The sequence below is a fragment of the Tripterygium wilfordii genome, chromosome 15 (assembly GCF_013401445.1).
Source record: "Tripterygium wilfordii isolate XIE 37 chromosome 15, ASM1340144v1, whole genome shotgun sequence".
Taxonomy (NCBI): Eukaryota; Viridiplantae; Streptophyta; class Magnoliopsida; order Celastrales; family Celastraceae; genus Tripterygium; species Tripterygium wilfordii.
This window is the reverse complement of record NC_052246.1, coordinates 10052962-10070185: the sequence shown is the minus strand read 5'-3', so window position 1 is coordinate 10070185 and position 17224 is coordinate 10052962. Positions and strand designations below refer to the sequence as shown.

Genomic DNA, 17224 nt, shown 5'->3' with positions numbered 1-17224 from the left:
AAGCCAAGCCAATATACAAGTATACTGGCTCAATTCTTAAATAAGGCTTAGAAGCCACTCCATTCCACCATCATCTCCTAGACTATATATTCTCATGACTCAATTCTTAAATAAGGCTTAGAAGCCAAGCCAATATACAACCGAGACCTTAGTTTTTGAAAATCACAATATTACAAAATCCTTCCATCATAAATAAATTACAATTCTGGGAATGCATGTGTTTATTATACGTAACAATTGAACATAAAGAAGATTGCCAAACTAGGAAGCATACCATATCGTCCAAATCATCGTCATCAGTCTATCCAGGTGATGATTGGACCTCTATTTTGAGGTTCTAATGTCCTTTAATTAGGATGTTCTAGCACTTAGTTAATGTATTTGATTGCATTTTAGCTTAATTTTACACTTACAAATGTTTCCCCTTGGTTTTGTAGGAATCGGACCTTGTTCGGGCAAGTTGGAGCACTTTTTGGGCACTTTTTGCTGTGAGGTGTCGGGACACTTCCCAAGGTGTCCGGACACCTGTCCGGACACCCGTCCGGACGCTTTCTTCACAAATTGAGGCAGAGGCTTCAAAGTTGATGGAAGCATGAAGTGTCCGGACACCCGTCCGGACACCTACGGCGAATCTGCAATTTTCTGCACCGAAATTTCAAGGGCACTTAGGGTAAATCATGTATGTAACCAATGGGAAACGATTTTATAAGGGTAGTTAGGTATTTTCTATTGTAAAAAAGAGAAGAAAACCCTAAAATTGGGTCTTCCTTCACACAATTCATCTCCTCCAACTTCTTGCCTCCATTGTTTTTCTCTCTCTTTCTCTCTCTAGGATTTTACTTAGTTCTTGTGATCTTGTTTGTAAACATTGGTTTTCATCTATAAAATTGATGTTTATTCTCATTATAATGAGTGGCTAAGTTCTCTTTCTAGTTTCTAGTCCCGAACGGTGGGTGCAAGGTTTCGATTACTCAAGGTATGCTCAAAGAATCGTAGCTTCGATTTCTCTCTTTTAATTTCGTGATAGTTGTGTGATTGGATCTATGAGAATGACATATTTGATTGTATTCTTGGATTGTATAGTCTAGGGATTGCATCTAATGTGTTCGATTGAGAATTGTTAAACCCATTGCATGATTTCCTTAATTAATTGAGTTTTTCATTGCATAGCTATTAATTATGTGTATTGATGATGGGGTTTTGGGTTAATTTAGGAATGTGCATGGGAGAGTTATGGTTAATTGATCTTTGAGTGTGAAACTAGGGTGTTAGCCAAGCCGAGCCCCAAGGGGGAACATTAATCCATAATATTAGGTGCTTATCCCTTTGCGTTCATCGTAGATTAAGAGACCCGATGGCCTACATGCATGAATTGAAGTCTTATATCCCAATTCTCTTTGCATATGCATGATTGATAGTATCACACAATGCATTGTGTATGGTTGTGTGTGTTTGCAATGATACCTTGAGTATGAGAACCGAGTAGCCACCGGGACGGACTAGAGACTAGGTTTTTTTAATTAATTGTTTTAAATCCACTTTGTGCTCACTTTGATTACAAAATCGCTTATGCTACCGAGTCATTCGGCCCATTTCTTTTACTTGCTTTTATTTGATATTCATTGTGTTTATTAGTGTTAGCTAGTCATTTGCATATCATTCACTTCAAATTTGCATTGCTTCCTCGTGGATCGATACCGGACTCACCGGTTTATTACTTGACGATACCCTACACTTGGGGTAAGTACACACACACACTTAGGTGTCGGTCAAGTTTTTGGCGCCGTTGCCGGGGAAGCGAGTGTCAAAGAAGGAGCTGGGTGGCTTGTAGACGCTAGCTTTATGCTATTAAACACCATCAAATAAGGAAGGAGCACGGTCACGCTTCAAGGGTAACTTCGTTCCTCCCTTTTACTTGCTTTCTAGTGTAGTTGATTTAGTGTAGTTGCTGAAAAGAGCGAAAAAAAAAAAAAAACATTTTGTGAGGAGAACTTGGCGGATGGGGCTAACTTAGATTCCTGTGGGCGATGGATGCCACCTTGTTTGTTGCTTGGTAGTGCTGCGTTGTTTGAGAGAGCTTTGCGTATTTTTTATTTTTATCACTACTTGCTACATCTTGGTGTGTTATTGTTCCTACGGCTGATTGTTGCTCTATTCCTCTCCTTGCTCTTGTTCTTGCTTAATATTGTTATTGGTTGTTCATTAATTGAAAAAAATCTTGTGTTACTTGACGTGGTTGGTTGTCATCTTTTGAGCTACTTGCTATTGTTCCTTGCCATCATGTCTCAACCTAGAGATAATGTTAGTGGGCATGGGTCTAATAGAGATGGGATAGGTGGTGATATAAATATGAGTGATGCGGGGAGTGTACGTGGGGGTGATATGAATCTTGATGCATTGCGTCGTCTTTTGCAACATATGAACATTGATGAATTGATGAATCCAGTGCAAGGGCAAGATGTCCGAATTGGCAATGCCCAAAATGCACCAAATGCCCAAAATTTGCAAAATGTTCAAGTTGAGCATGCTTTGCAAAATGCACCTCAACCACTTCAACAAGACAATGCGGCGCAATTTGCCCCACAAAATGTCTACCCACCTCCCAATATGCCTCCCGCATACCATATGCCTCCCCCATATAACTATGTGCATCCCATGTATTACAATATGCCTCAAATGCCACAAGTGCCACAATATGCTCCTTTTGGGCAAAACTTTCATGCACCTCCTCCTATGGAGTACCTTCATGCCCAAGCTCAAGAGCATCGCACTTTGAGGGAGCTTACACATCCCGCAAGGCAAACCCAACCTTCTTGCATCATCATGCCACCGAACCAACAACATGTGAGCCTTAAACCGTCAATGTTCCAAATGATTCCCAAATTCCATGGAATGGAATCGGAACGACCATATTCCCATGTGCGTGATTTTGAATCGGTGTGTACTACTTTTGGTGATGTCACATGCTCACAAGAAATTTTGAGACTCAAACTTTTTCCATTCTCTTTGAAGGATCATGCAAAACAATGGTTTGAGAACTTACGCCCCCAATCCATTGCGACTTGGGCGGCAATGCAAGAAGAATTTCTCAACAAATATTTTCCTTCCCACCGTACCATCTCTTACCAAACACAAATCATGAATTTTCATTGCAAAGAACATGAAACCTTCTTCCAAGCTTGGGAGAGGTTTAAAGATTTGTTGTTTATGTGCCCTCACCATGGATTTCAAAAATTTCAAATTGTGAATTTCTTCCACAAATCTTTAACTCCATCTTTGAAGAAATTGGTCTCCACTATGACTCAAGGTGATTTTTTAAATAGGGATGCCAATGAAGCATTCACTTTCTTTGATGGGTTGGCGGAGGAATCCCGATCTTGGGAAGCTCCTCCACTAACCCGACATGATGTTGTGCCAAGCTCTAGTGGCAAGTTTGTGTTGAATGAAAATGATGATGTGCATGCTAAACTTGCTTTGTTGACCAAGAAATTGGAGTCCTTAGAGTCACAAAAGGCCCCTATAAATGTGGTTGGTGTTGATGGACAAGTTGCTTGTACTTTGTGTGAAAGTAGGGAACATAGGACGGATGAGTGTAATGCTCTACCGGCTTGTAAGGAAGTCCTATTTGGGCAAGGTTACAATGGGAACAATTCTCAAAACTTTAGAAAGCCTTACCCTACTAATAACCAAGGCAACAATTCTTACAATGAGAATTACCCTTGGAGGAATCATCCAAATTTTGGGTGGAGGAATGATCAATCTCCATCACTCCCCAATCCACCCCAACAACAATTGCCTCCTCCAAGTGTTGCACAACCAACTCAACAATCTTATATTCCACCCCCCAAGAGGTCTCTTGAAGACACTCTCAACATTTTCATGCAAGCTCAAATTGGGGAGAATCAAAAGGCCAACAAATTTCAAGAACAAACCAATAGGGCCATTGAGGATATTAGGAGTCAAATCACTAAGGTTACGCAAGCTCTCACAACCTATGAAAAGGGGAAATTTCCGGCCCAACCTTACCCCAATCCTTCAAAGCAAACCAATTTGATAAATTCACCTAGTGGGAGTAGGGAGGTTAGTGGACATGAGCAAGTGCAATCCATTCTTACTTTAAGGAGTGGAAGAGTTGTGGATAGACCAATACCCTTTGAGAATAGTGATGAAAATGATGTGGTGCAAGACTTTGGTGATGGTGTGACAGAGAAAGAGGAAGAGAATAGTGAAACTGAGAAAATTTTGCTTAGTGAAAAAAGAGTTAAGCAACAAAGAGACCGCGAGGATAAAGTAGAGCCTACCAAGGAGAGTGAGTACATCCCCAAGATACCCTTTCCCCAAAGGCTAAGAAATAACACCAATGAGGCATTGCATAAGGAGATGTTTGAGCTATTTAAACAAGTTAAGATCAATATACCTCTCTTAGATGCAATTAAGCAAATACCCTCTTATGCCAAGTTTCTTAAGGATTTATGTACGGTAAAGAGGAAATTAAATGTTAAGGAGAAAGCTTTTCTAGCGGAGCAAGCAAGCTCTATTATTCAAACCAACACCCTCCCTAAGTACAAAGACCCCGGTTGCCCTACTATCTCATGTGTCATAGGGAACCATAGGGTAGAGCAAGCATTGTTAGACTTGGGAGCAAGTGTGAATCTCCTTCCGTACACAATCTATCAAAAATTGGGGTTAGGAGAATTGAAACCCACTAGGATTACCCTACAATTAGCCGATAGATCCGTTAGGGTTCCTAGAGGTATTGTTGAAGATGTGTTAGTACAAGTGGACAATTTTTACTATCCCGTGGATTTCATTGTGTTAGATACTCAACCTCCCACTAGCTTTAGCACTTCCATTCCGGTCATTTTAGGTCGCCCATTCCTAGCAACTTCCAATGCCTTAATCAATTGTAGGAGTGGGGTGCTACAACTTTCTTTTGGGAATATGACCATGGAAATGAATATCTTTAGTGTGACAAAGGTTATGGGTGAGTGTGAGGATATAAGGGATGTAGATTTTATCCATGCCCATGTTGAGGATAATTTGGAGTTAACCCTTGCAAAGGATTCGGTTGAAGGTGTGCTAGCATTGGGTGCGAAACTTAGTCAACCTTTGTGTGAGAAAGATGACATTGAGGAATTAGAGCCTCATACACTTAGAGTTGAATCATCCCAAGTGTATCCACCAAGACCGGAAAGAAAACCTTTAGTAAGTGGAGTGAAAAAGTCTCCAAAACGCCACTTTGTTCCAAAAGTCCTTGAAAAAGTTAGGAGGGTGTGGCGGCCCAAATCTCGGGTACAATTTTTTCCCGAAAATTTGAGGACCAAGGAGAATGGACCTTTAGATGTTCGTCATGTTCCTCAACATGGAAGTAGTGATTTTGAGGACACTAGTGGAGGAAGAGTGTTTAAGGTGAATGACCAATGTTTGATACCATTCATGGAGAACTTTGATGCTTTGGTTGTTCCCCGGGATCTAAAGGATCCCACCCCCACCTAGTTGTGGGAGACTCCACCCTTGTATCATAGTATGGTTGTGATTAGTTTTGGTTTAATTTCAATTTTTGTGTGTGTTTTGTATGCTCACAATCTATTTCACAATTTCCGCACCTTGTGCACTCATTGAAGTTGGGGGGTGAGAATTGTGCAATGGTTGTGTGTTATGTTGTGATTTTCTTACCCTTAATTTTGGTGTGTTTTTGTATGTTCACAATGCATTTCACAATTTGTTCTTGCCTTGTTTTCCATTCTTGACATTGGGGACAATGTCTCATTTAAGTTGGGGGGTGAGGGAATTGTGAATCCATTGTGAAACTTGCTTTATTTTGGTGTGCTTTTGTGAATATCAAAAATTTGAAAATTTGGAAGAAAAAAAAGTCTTGTTGTGTCATGCTTGGATAGTGTGGTTGGTATTAACTTTTTCAGGACATGCTTCGTTTCTCATGATTCTGACCACTTTTGAAGAGTATGGTATGACTTCCTACCCTCTATCCTATTGTGTTGTGCTTTGTTGTTCATACATGCTAGATGGACTTTAGGAGGGGACGGGTAGGTGCTTTTGGGGATTCACTACCAATTTGACTGTTAATTTCTTATTCTTGTTCACACGTGCAAGTGTAGAGTAGGTTTCTTGATTTCTTTTGTAAAGTTGATACATGCAATTGAGTGGGATAATTGTAATCAATCTTTCTTGGGATGATTGGGACCTAGTTTGATATAAACTTGTGTAGTTAAGCAGACATCTTGGCATTGAAGCATTTGTAGGACTGCGTTTTTGGATCCTTTTGTCTGAAAAATTACCTTTTTACCCTTCTCATTCCTTTGAGCCATTCTTCGTTGATACACATTGGGTTTCGGGTGATGTTTTTCATTGATATTCATTTGACATCTTATGAGCGTGTTCTTCAGTAGCTTTGCATCCATTACATTTGATTACTGAGAAGTGTGATTTTTGTATTTTGCCGCTTGCCTGTGAACTTAGGATTGAATGATTCATTAGGTTGAGAGATTTGAGCCTAGCCTATTCATTTGTGAATGATTATAAGCCTAAATTTCTTTAAGCCTTTTTAGTTCACTTACAAGCCTTGTGTGAACCACTTCCTTAAATATTTCCCACCTTTGGTTGCAAGGTTGAGTAGGAGCTTGAAAAATAAATCAGTAGTGATATTATCCCTCCTTATTACGAAAAAAATTATGAGGGTTGTTGTAAAAAAAAAAAAAAAAAAAAAAAAAAAAGGTGTATGCAATAAAGTTAATCCTTTGTGTGTAAAGGATGAGAAGTGTTTGAAATTGTGGTACAATGGAAGGGGTGACAAAAATGAGAGTTTAGCTCACATGTTTGAACTTAACCTTGCAACTTGTTACCTAGATCCAAATTCTTCCTACCTTGTCCCATGACCACATTACAACCCATTTAACCTTTTGATGAATTTGATCCAAGGTAAGCAAGTAAGTTGGTGAATGCATTAATTGCTCTTGTAGGTGATTTCTTTCTCAAAGCTATGCCCATCCAAATTATCTTTTATAAGCACATACATTTAATTCAATTGTGTAAGTCATTCACTTAGCACAATGCTTTCATGTTTTTGTGTACATTTGGGATTGGGAATTTATGAACACCAAAAGGGTCCATAACAAGGTTTTGCTTGTGTGAATATGTTGAGTTGTCTAGTTTGATTGCACATATATTTTTCATAGTATAAAATGTTCTTGGTCATTTTTAAGGGGATTGAGATTGATTTTCCAAAGATTTTGCATGTTTTTAACCAAGCAGGGGAATTAGGGGATTAGCTCTATTTCTTGCATGCGAGAATTTAAGAATCATTATGGTACTTTCAAAGTAATAGTGGATCCCTTGGCAAGTGTTTGTGGGTATCGCTCTGATAAGCCCTCACGAGACTACAACTCGTCCACTGGAGTGACCTAGGGGTTTAAAGGCTTGTTGCATGCGCTAAATGCAACCGTGATGCCTACGTCAGTGAGTTAGGATTTTATTTAGTAGATTTTAGTTTTAGGTAGTGGTTTCATTGCTAGGTACTAGCAACGTCTAAGTTGGGGGGTGTGATTGGACCTCTATTTTGAGGTTCTAATGTCCTTTAATTAGGATGTTCTAGCACTTAGTTAATGTATTTGATTGCATTTTAGCTTAATTTTACACTTACAAATGTTTCCCCTTGGTTTTGTAGGAATCGGACCTTGTTCGGGCAAGTTGGAGCACTTTTTGGGCACTTTTTGCTGTGAGGTGTCGGGACACTTCCCAAGGTGTCCGGACACCTGTCCGGACACCCGTCCGGACGCTTTCTTCACAAATTGAGGCAGAGGCTTCAAAGTTGATGGACGCATGAAGTGTCCGGACACCCGTCCGGACACCTACGGCGAATCTGCAATTTTCTGCACCGAAATTTCAAGGGCACTTAGGGTAAATCATGTATGTAACCAATGGGAAACGATTTTATAAGGGTAGTTAGGTATTTTCTATTGTAAAAAAGAGAAGAAAACCCTAAAATTGGGTCTTCCTTCACACAATTCATCTCCTCCAACTTCTTGCCTCCATTGTTTTTCTCTCTCTTTCTCTCTCTAGGATTTTACTTAGTTCTTGTGATCTTGTTTGTAAACATTGGTTTTCATCTATAAAATTGATGTTTATTCTCATTATAATGAGTGGCTAAGTTCTCTTTCTAGTTTCTAGTCCCGAACGGTGGGTGCAAGGTTTCGATTATTCAAGGTATGCTCAAAGAATCGTAGCTTTGATTTCTCTCTTTTAATTTCGTGATAGTTGTGTGATTGGATCTATGGGAATGACATATTTGATTGTATTCTTGGATTGTATAGTCTAGGGATTGCATCTAATGTGTTCGATTGAGAATTGTTAAACCCATTGCATGATTTCCTTAATTAATTGAGTTTTTCATTGCATAGCTATTAATTATGTGTATTGATGATGGGGTTTTGGGTTAATTTAGGAATGTGCATGGGAGAGTTATGGTTAATTGATCTTTGAGTGTGAAACTAGGGTGTTAGCCAAGCCGAGCCCCAAGGGGGAACATTAATCCATAATATTAGGTGCTTATCCCTTTGCGTTCATCGTAGATTAAGAGACCCGATGGCCTACATGCATGAATTGAAGTCTTATATCCCAATTCTCTTTGCATATGCATGATTGATAGTATCACACAATGCATTGTGTATGGTTGTGTGTGTTTGCAATGATACCTTGAGTATGAGAACCGAGTAGCCACCGGGACGGACTAGAGACTAGGTTTTTTTAATTAATTGTTTTAAATCCACTTTGTGCTCACTTTGATTACAAAATCGCTTATGCTACCGAGTCATTCGGCCCATTTCTTTTACTTGCTTTTATTTGATATTCATTGTGTTTATTAGTGTTAGCTAGTCATTTGCATATCATTCACTTCAAATTTGCATTGCTTCCTCGTGGATCGATACCGGACTCACCGGTTTATTACTTGACGATACCCTACACTTGGGGTAAGTACACACACACACTTAGGTGTCGGTCAGGTGACTCTGTGATTGGAAGTCTGGAACTCGAGGAGAATTGGAGAAGGCGATACTGGCGAACCGGAGAAGACAAGAAGAAGGAAACTGGGAAAGAGGTAGTGGCTAACTGCAGAAGGCAAGAAGAGGGCAAGAGGCAGTGGCGTCATGGTGAATGACGACTCAATGTGCGACTCTACTCTGCGGCGATTTTTACGAACTGGGTAAAGTTAGGTTAGGTTTTCTGAGTTCTAAAATCGAAAGTCTGAAGTGAACTATGAACTTCCAATTTCAATTTTCAATATTCAATTAATCAATTCTCTATTATGTATTCTGTATTATAACTTGTATTCTTGTAGAAGTGTAAGAGTCTTTGATTCTTGATCCAACGGTGATCAATCATGAATCATTACTATATATTATTATATTTTATATCTACGGTTAATATTTAAGTGAAGTATATATAAATATATGAAATTATATATATAATTATATATATATATATTAACGGTCCAGTCCGGTTAACCATTGGTTATAAAAATGTTAAACATGGACCGGACCGATAGTATACGGTTATTGTCGGTTTAAAAAACCGTTTGACCAATTTTGGTCAAATATCCAATCCAGACCGGACTGACCGGTCTGGTTTTCGGTTTTAGTCCGGGTTCTGGTTTCATTTGAAGAGCCCTAGTCCATTCCTGACCTTCCTAAACCTATGTTTAACCCCTAGTTAAGTGCCTTTGGAACTCCTCATCCGGTCGGACCCTCTTCAGCTTCCTTGGATAGAGTCTCCTTTGCAGAGGCATTGCCTTTTTCGTTTACGCCCCGCCATGGTCCTCTTTCATTGGAAGAAGCTAAAGTTTCACTCAGTTCTTGCACCGACAGATTTTCCTCTCTAGGTGGTGACACTAGGTCTGCATCCTCTTTATTCGACGGAAGTATCTTTCGTCCTCCGTCTTTGGGTGACTCTAGTAGTATGTTTAAGGGTTTGACAAATGATCATTTATCTCTACATATTGGATATTCTGCTTTCTCCATTGAGAAGCTTCGCTCTACTATCTCCAACGAGGATAAAGAATTTTTTAATAAACTTCCCAAGAGCGAGGATTTTGGCTTGCAGATGCTTCTCGGGGTATCCCTCTTACTCATTGAATATGTGTGTATGTACAAATTTAATTTATTTATACTTACCTTTCCTTTGTCTCTATCAGGGTTCTAAGATGTGCTTTCATTACGTCTTCGACTTGAAATGTCAACTCCTTGAATAAAAAATGCAGCTTGAGGACTTGAAGACTAGGCAAGATGATTTTGAAAAGATCATTGAGGAGAAATCTATTCTTGAAGGGAAGCTTGCTAAAGCCACAAAGAAATGGAGAGGACCCGAAGCAAGCTTTCCAAAGCCCAAGACCAGTTGTCCAGAGCCAAGAGAGAGAAGATAAAGGTCGTTGAGGCAAGCATAGCAGAGTGCTGCGAAAAATATACGGAGACTCTTGACATTGAATCCAACCAAAACTTTAGACTTGGGCGTGGCTACACCCTTATGGCTCTCGGTATTCCTATGGAACATACTACTTGGTCGGAGGATTTCTTCTAGTGGCCCTCGCTTGCTCATCCTCGTCCGAATTTAAGGGCGTTGCGTGAAGAGTTTAACAGCCAGAACACCTGAGCCCTGGGTGAAACCTCGGCTACGGATCCCAATAGTCAATAGGGGTCTGTTTTGTTAGTAGTCTTTCCCTTTTTAGTATTAGTTGTAGGAATTAACCTCTTCGACCTTTTGTACTAGTCTCTTTAACTAGTACTGATTTTAGTCTCTTCGGCTTTTTGTACTAGTTTCTTTAACTAGTAGTAGAATTCAGCATCTTCGGCTGGTCTCTTTAACTAGTAATAGAATTCAGCCGCTTCGGCCTTTTGTACTAGTCTCTTTAACTAGTAATAGAATTTAGCCTCTTTGGCGATAAAAGAAAAACACATAACCATATGAAGATAAAAGACTTATTCTTTTATTGAAAATAAGTAGCCCACATAGAATTTCCTTATGTTGGAGGCATTCGAAGTCCCATGAACATTTTTGTCATCCTGCTTGATTAGCTTGCAAGCTACTTGGCCAACCTTCACGTTGACTTGGAAAGGTCCTTCCCGATTGGGCCCCAATTTACCATCCGTTGGATCCTTAGTCTGGGACAAGACTTTCCTCAGGACAAAGTCTCCAACCTCAAAGCTCCTCGCTTTGACATTCTTGTTGTACGGTCGTGATAACACTTGTTGGTACGCAACTAAGCAGACCATAGCCTGATCCCTTATTTCCTACTGCAAGTCCAGGTTTCTTACCATGGCCACGTCGTTGTTTCCTTCCTAAAAAATTTGTGTTCTAAAACTTGGAAGTCTCACTTCTAAGGGAATGACTGCTTTTGATCCATAAGGCAAAGCAAATGGTGATTCTCCTGTGGATTCTGCATGGAGTGGTACGGTATGCCCATAGTACTGATGGGAGCTCTTCTACCCACCTTTCTTTCGAAACCTCCAGCCTCTTCTTAATTCCGTCTAAAAGATCTTGCTGGAAGCCTCCGCTTGGCCATTACACTACAGGTAAGCAAGGGTTAAGTAAAGATTTTTTATCCTATAACCCCCACAGAACCCCTTGAAATTGGCGTTGGAGAATTGAGTACTGTTGTCACTAATTAGGGCATACAAAATTTCAAACTTGGTTATAAAATCCTCCTAGACAAACTTTCTTGTTTCAATGTCATGGATTGAGGCCAAGGGCTTTGCCTCAATCCATTTAGTAAAGTAATCGGTAGAGGTAATCAATAATTTCTATTACCAATAGCTCGTGGCAGCAGCCCTACGATGTCCAACCCCCATTGAGCAAAAGGCCAAGGACTTGTAAGAGGACAAAGATCTCCGGTCGATTGGTGGCGGATAGATGCAAACTTCTGACACTTCTCACATTTCTTCACATACTGCGTAACATCCTTATGCATGTATGGCCACCAGAAGCCTTGGGTGATTGCTCTGAAGGCAAGCGATCTTCCTACTGCACGTGCTCCACGGACACCCTCATGAATCTTGTAAAGTAAGTCCTCCACACTACTTGGGTGGACACATTAGTAAGTAAGGTCTTGAGAAAGACCTCTTATAGAGTTTTTGATAAGGTGGCAACCAGAAGCGAGCTGCCTTAACTGCTAACTTCCTTACCTCCTTCTTATCCTAAGGGAGGATGTTATCTCTTAGGTAAGAAATGATTAGGTCCATCTAGCTCGACTCCTGTCGCTCTACGCATCTCACCTCCTCTGGTGAGTCTCTATGCTTGGCCTTTCGAGTATTTGCACCTGAATAACCCTCTTCACCACCAGTTGGTCGGCCGAAGCTAGGGTAGCCAGAGCATCTACATGGTCATTCTGCTCCCTTAGGATTTGGATTATCTTACAGTCTTGTAGTTGGCCGAGCAACTCTTCTATTTTCTCCAAGTAAGTTGACATTGCTCCGTCCTCGCATTATAGAGCCTAGTGATTTGGTTGACTACGACTTGAGAATTCGAATAGATAACCAACTCCTTCGCTCCCAGCCTTAAAGAATTCAAGATTCCCTGGAATAGAGCCTCGTATTTAGCCTCATTATTTGTTGTAGGGCATCCTAAATGTGTCACAGCCCGATCCGTGGAGTGTGAAGAAAAGGATAAGGACAAACAAACACCTCATGTTCTATCTCACAAACCATTATGATTTCACTAAAAATTTTGGCGGCATTTCCCCATAAATTGGAGAACCCAACCTGTAAACAGGTCTCACAACAAAGATACAACATATAACACCATCAAAAGTCAACTGACCTTCAGGGTCCACAATCAAGCATAAATATCATCACCGTCATCAAACACACAATAGTCACAGAACACCACTCCCGGCCAACCAGACAAAATCATACATCAATCATGGTCATAACCCTAGTATATCAATGCACTCAAACAACTAAAACATGCAACCATCATGTTATACATATATAACCACACACATGTGTCAAATAAACCCAAAAGAATAAATAAAAGTCCAGGCCACCACCGTTAAGCGCCCTCCCGCTGATCCGCAACCTGTGTACTAGATCTTGTCTCACCTGTGGGGAGAAAAAATAGATAGGTGAGCAAAAGGCTCAGTAGGAACAAAATAGAAGATCGCAAGTGAAGAATAATAATGCTGAAGGAGAAACAACATGTAATCAATGTAACAAAATGCAATGCAATATAACAAATGCACTCAATCAACACAATCGAACCTCCATATCCTCCTCCAATAACACCTAAGCAGGCTCGGAATCCCGCCCTGCGGTGATAAGCTGATGAGAATCCACCCGCGCTACCTCTCTCTCTATCATCCAACCAATACCAAGAAACGAATACCAATCATCCATCAACGTCAATCTCAAACCGCTACAGAGAGAGGTTGCAACCACTCACTACTGGCCCCATAGTAATATCTCAGTCTGCCACACCTGGTTTAGCGTCAGATAACTAGTCAACGTACAGTAATAAACACCGCTACGGGAATCCTATAGACTAAGACCATCACAAGAATCCTATCCATCATCCACGCACGTGCCCAAATAACATCCAACACCTAACATAAGCCCCATGTCCATACTTGGAACCTACCATGCATCTATTATGCAATCTTTAAAAAAACATGTCATAAGTGTAATAAATATATATATATACATACACACTCATCAAGATGCATGAAGAGTCATACAAAGCTTGATTTTTTACCAAGCTTTCCAATGGTCATTCATTTGTAGAATAGAATCACAACATGAACAGTAATAGTAGAAGGAATAATGGTAAACTATCAAGGCTTGTTTCCCCTCGGAATAAATCAAGGCGGAAATCAAAGTTTACCATTCTAGCAATTCGGTGGCTTGAAAGTGTTTCGAAGTAAAAAGAGTTAGAAGTCCCTATCTCAAAGTGAACTCGCAAATCTTACCAAGGAAGCAACGTACACTCCACTCCAATTCACTAACCTACTCAATGAAATAAATTCCATTAAGTTTTCATATGCACCAACCCATTCAAGTCCCACATTTCATACTTCACAATCTAACCCATTTCCTAGATATTCGCATTCTACCTTAATTTTTCAATGTTAAACAATTAAAATTCTATCACAATATTATTTTCATCCCAACCCAACCTTAATTAGAACAATTTGAGTCAAGAAACCTTACCTTGAAACTTGTTAGTTCCACCAAATCCAGAAAACAAAGTCACCTATTGAATTGGTTTAAGAACCACACTTGAACCTAGTAATATAAGAAGATTAGAACCTAATTTTGAGTTATTGAACAAAGAAAACTCTCATTGAATCAAAATCCCCAGAACCCATTAAACCCACCAACCCTAGGTTCAAAAATTTACCTTAATCCTTCTCTTTTCTTTAAGCAAATGAAGTGGATCTAGACTAAATTTAACAAAGACTCTTGCCGGCCGAAAATCTTGCCGGAGGCTCACCGGAGTAAGGACTGTTCGTTCAACTTGAGCGGTGGTGGAATAAAAGAGAAAAAACATTTTTCTTTTCTTTTTGCAAAATGGAACTATAGGGTGAAGGTCAGACCTTCACCCATTTCTTTTTTTTTAAAATTAAATCTCACTTTTTTCTCTCTTTCAAATTTTGACCCCAAATTGATTTTTAAATATCCTTTAAACCCTTTTGAAATTTTTTTCTACCCTCATTTTTTTTATTTCATAAACTAAGTCCATATTTATTCATTTTACTTTGATTTTTTTTAATTTTGGGACTGGGTATTACATCCGTCCCCCCATATAAAAATTTCTCCCTCAAAATTTACTTACGTACCCGTGGATATGAACAAGTTGGGATACTTTTCCCGCATCTTGGACTCCAACTCCCACTTCGCTTCCTCCGTCCCATGATGCAACCATAACACTTTTATTAATGGAATTACACTCAACCTCGCATCTCGATCGGATGGATGCATTGAAATTTGGTGGTACCCCCGATAAGCATCCACCAACTGATCAATTTTTGGAAGTGGGAACAAGTCCTTTGGGCATGCCTCGTTCAAATCTGTGAAGTCAATGCATACCCTCCATTTTCCATCTTCTTTCGAACCACAACCGTGTTGGAGAGTCATTCTGGGTACTACACTTCCTTTATGGCCTCTGCTTCCAATAGGTTTTCAACCTCCCGGACCACTGCCTCTGTATGCTAAACTGCTTATCTTGTTCCCTTCTGGCTAAAGGGTTTGGAACTTGGCTTGACATGTAGCTTATGGCTAGTTCTGGGTCTACTCTCAGTATCTCATAGGACGTTGATGCAAATACCCCCACATTCCTTCTCAACACCCCAATTAAGGAATCCTCTTTTGGTGTGGGAAGGCTAGCCCAACCAAAAAATATCTTTATGGACTTCGGGGTGCTACTTCCACTTTCTCAAGATCTTCCATCGACTTGGTCATAGGTTCCTTCCCAACCTCCTCAAGAACAAGAGCCTCTTCTTCCATCAGCATAACTCTCTCTAAGGACTTGACTTTTTCCATGAAGCATTCCTTTGACGTAGCCTGGTCACCTCTTATCTCCACTACATTGTCTTCATAAGTGAACTTCATCATATGGTGGTAAGAGGATGGTACAGCCTCCAACAAATGCTGTCATATCCTGCCCAAAATTATATTGTATGTTAAAGATAAATCAATAACAAGGACCGGCCATCAATGGCATCCGTATCCTTCCAAGTGGCCAAACTGGAGTCGAATTGAGTCCTATCAAGTGTGTTGGAGCAGGAATCAAATCTATCTACATCTTCCCTAGCTTCTAAAAGAGGGAATAATACATGATCTTTGCATAATTGCCTTGGTCCACCATTATCCTTATCACCATGGCTATGCCTATTTTCAGGGAGATCACGAGAGCATCATTATGTGGGAAGATCACTCCAGTTGTATCTTCCTTGTTGAAGGTTACTGTTGTTGACTCCCTCGGCCTTTTTTGTCCCAACTCAGGATTGAAGTCCATACACAAGACCTCCTGATGATGATAAACCCTTCTATACTCCGTCCGCCTCAATCCTTCATTGAGTGGAACCTCGGGCATCATCGTGTCAATAAAATTGACCACATAATGCATAGGATCTTGTTTATTTGGTTGGGGCTCTACTTTCTTCTCTCCAATAGTATTCTCTCTGTCAATGAATTCTTTAATATGTCTTTGTCGCATTAGATCCTCCAAGTGCCGCTTGAACTCTCCGCACTCCTCTATTCTATGGCCCTTGTCCTTATGGTAGGAACACCATTTGCATCGGTTCCGAGTCGATGGATCCCCGACCATCTTGTTTGGTCGCCTAAAGAACAGCTTGTCAACAATCTGAGGGAGTATTAAGTATATAGGGTCTTTAAATATTGTTCTCATCGCTTCATATGAACTAAGCTTTGGAGCCTTAAGTGACTCATTCTCCCGTCCGCTTCCGCCTATGTCAGCCTTTTTGTTATCCTTCCTGAGGGTGGGAGAACTGACGATCCCCTTCTTTAAGATGTCTTTGTCGCACTAGATCCTCCAAATGCCACTTGACATACTACTTTATCCTTCCTTGCAATGTAACCATATAGAAGGTAGCTACAGTAGTCTTCTCATCACAATCTTCAATATCTGCATATGTATCTAAATACCTTGACGCATAAGTTTTGAGAGACTCTCCCTTCCTCAGGTGCAAGGCAAACAGAGTATCCAAAGTTGTCGGATCTCTAATGTTTGCTATAAACCTTACCATGAAGATTCGTGCCAACTCCTTTCAAGACGAAACTGAGTTTTCTGTAATTTGATGGAACCACTTCATTACTGTGGTCCCTGAACTTGATGGGAGCATTTTACACATAAGTCCGTCTCGGCCTGCCCACAAAGCCATCTTATGAGAGTACATCGATATGTGCACCACAGGATCTATCTTTCCGTCGTATATGAAAAATGTAGGAGGAGAGAATTTACTTGGGGGATCTTCATAACACAGAGCATGTACGAAAGGCGTAGATGTCATCTTCTTAAGTGTTTGCTCAGCCTTCTTCTGAGCACTCTAGAGGACTTCCCCGACATCTTTCTTCAAAGTAGCTGTCAGTCAGTCTTGGGAAGGGCTCTGACGCCTAGTCCTTGTCTTTCTTGGCATCGGGGACAAGTATCTTGCGCTCCGTGAAGATGGAGTGTGCTTTCTTCTTTCTGTGACCGGACCCCTCCT

General features: G+C 40.3%; 1 protein-coding gene and 1 pseudogene across 1 annotated transcript; both read right to left on the bottom strand.

Moving 5' to 3' along the window:
* Positions 1-3127: 3127 nt before the first annotated feature.
* LOC119980155 lies at positions 3128-3227 on the bottom strand (annotated as a pseudogene).
* A 12174-nt stretch (positions 3228-15401) lies between these two features.
* On the bottom strand, positions 15402-16765 carry LOC119979860. The gene is made up of 3 exons (XM_038822483.1): positions 16598-16765; positions 15877-16542; positions 15402-15647 (listed from the first exon to the last, which is right to left on the bottom strand). Exons 1-3 carry the CDS (start codon positions 16763-16765, stop codon positions 15402-15404), a joined length of 1080 nt encoding a protein of 359 aa, XP_038678411.1.
* Between the last annotated feature and the right edge of the window lie 459 nt (positions 16766-17224).

Bases quoted from the DNA above. Each gene is read 5' to 3' on its own strand.
- LOC119979860 (XM_038822483.1), bottom strand. From the start codon at position 16,765: ATGGTAAGGTTTATAGCAAACATTAGAGATCCGACAACTTTGGATACT. The intron at 16,543-16,597 runs GTTACATTGCAA...TGGAGGATCTAG, and splicing joins CTGTAGCTACCTTCTATATG to TGCGACAAAGACATCTTAAA. The intron at 15,648-15,876 runs GTGATAAGGATA...AGGATATGACAG, and splicing joins TGAAAATAGGCATAGCCATG to CATTTGTTGGAGGCTGTACC.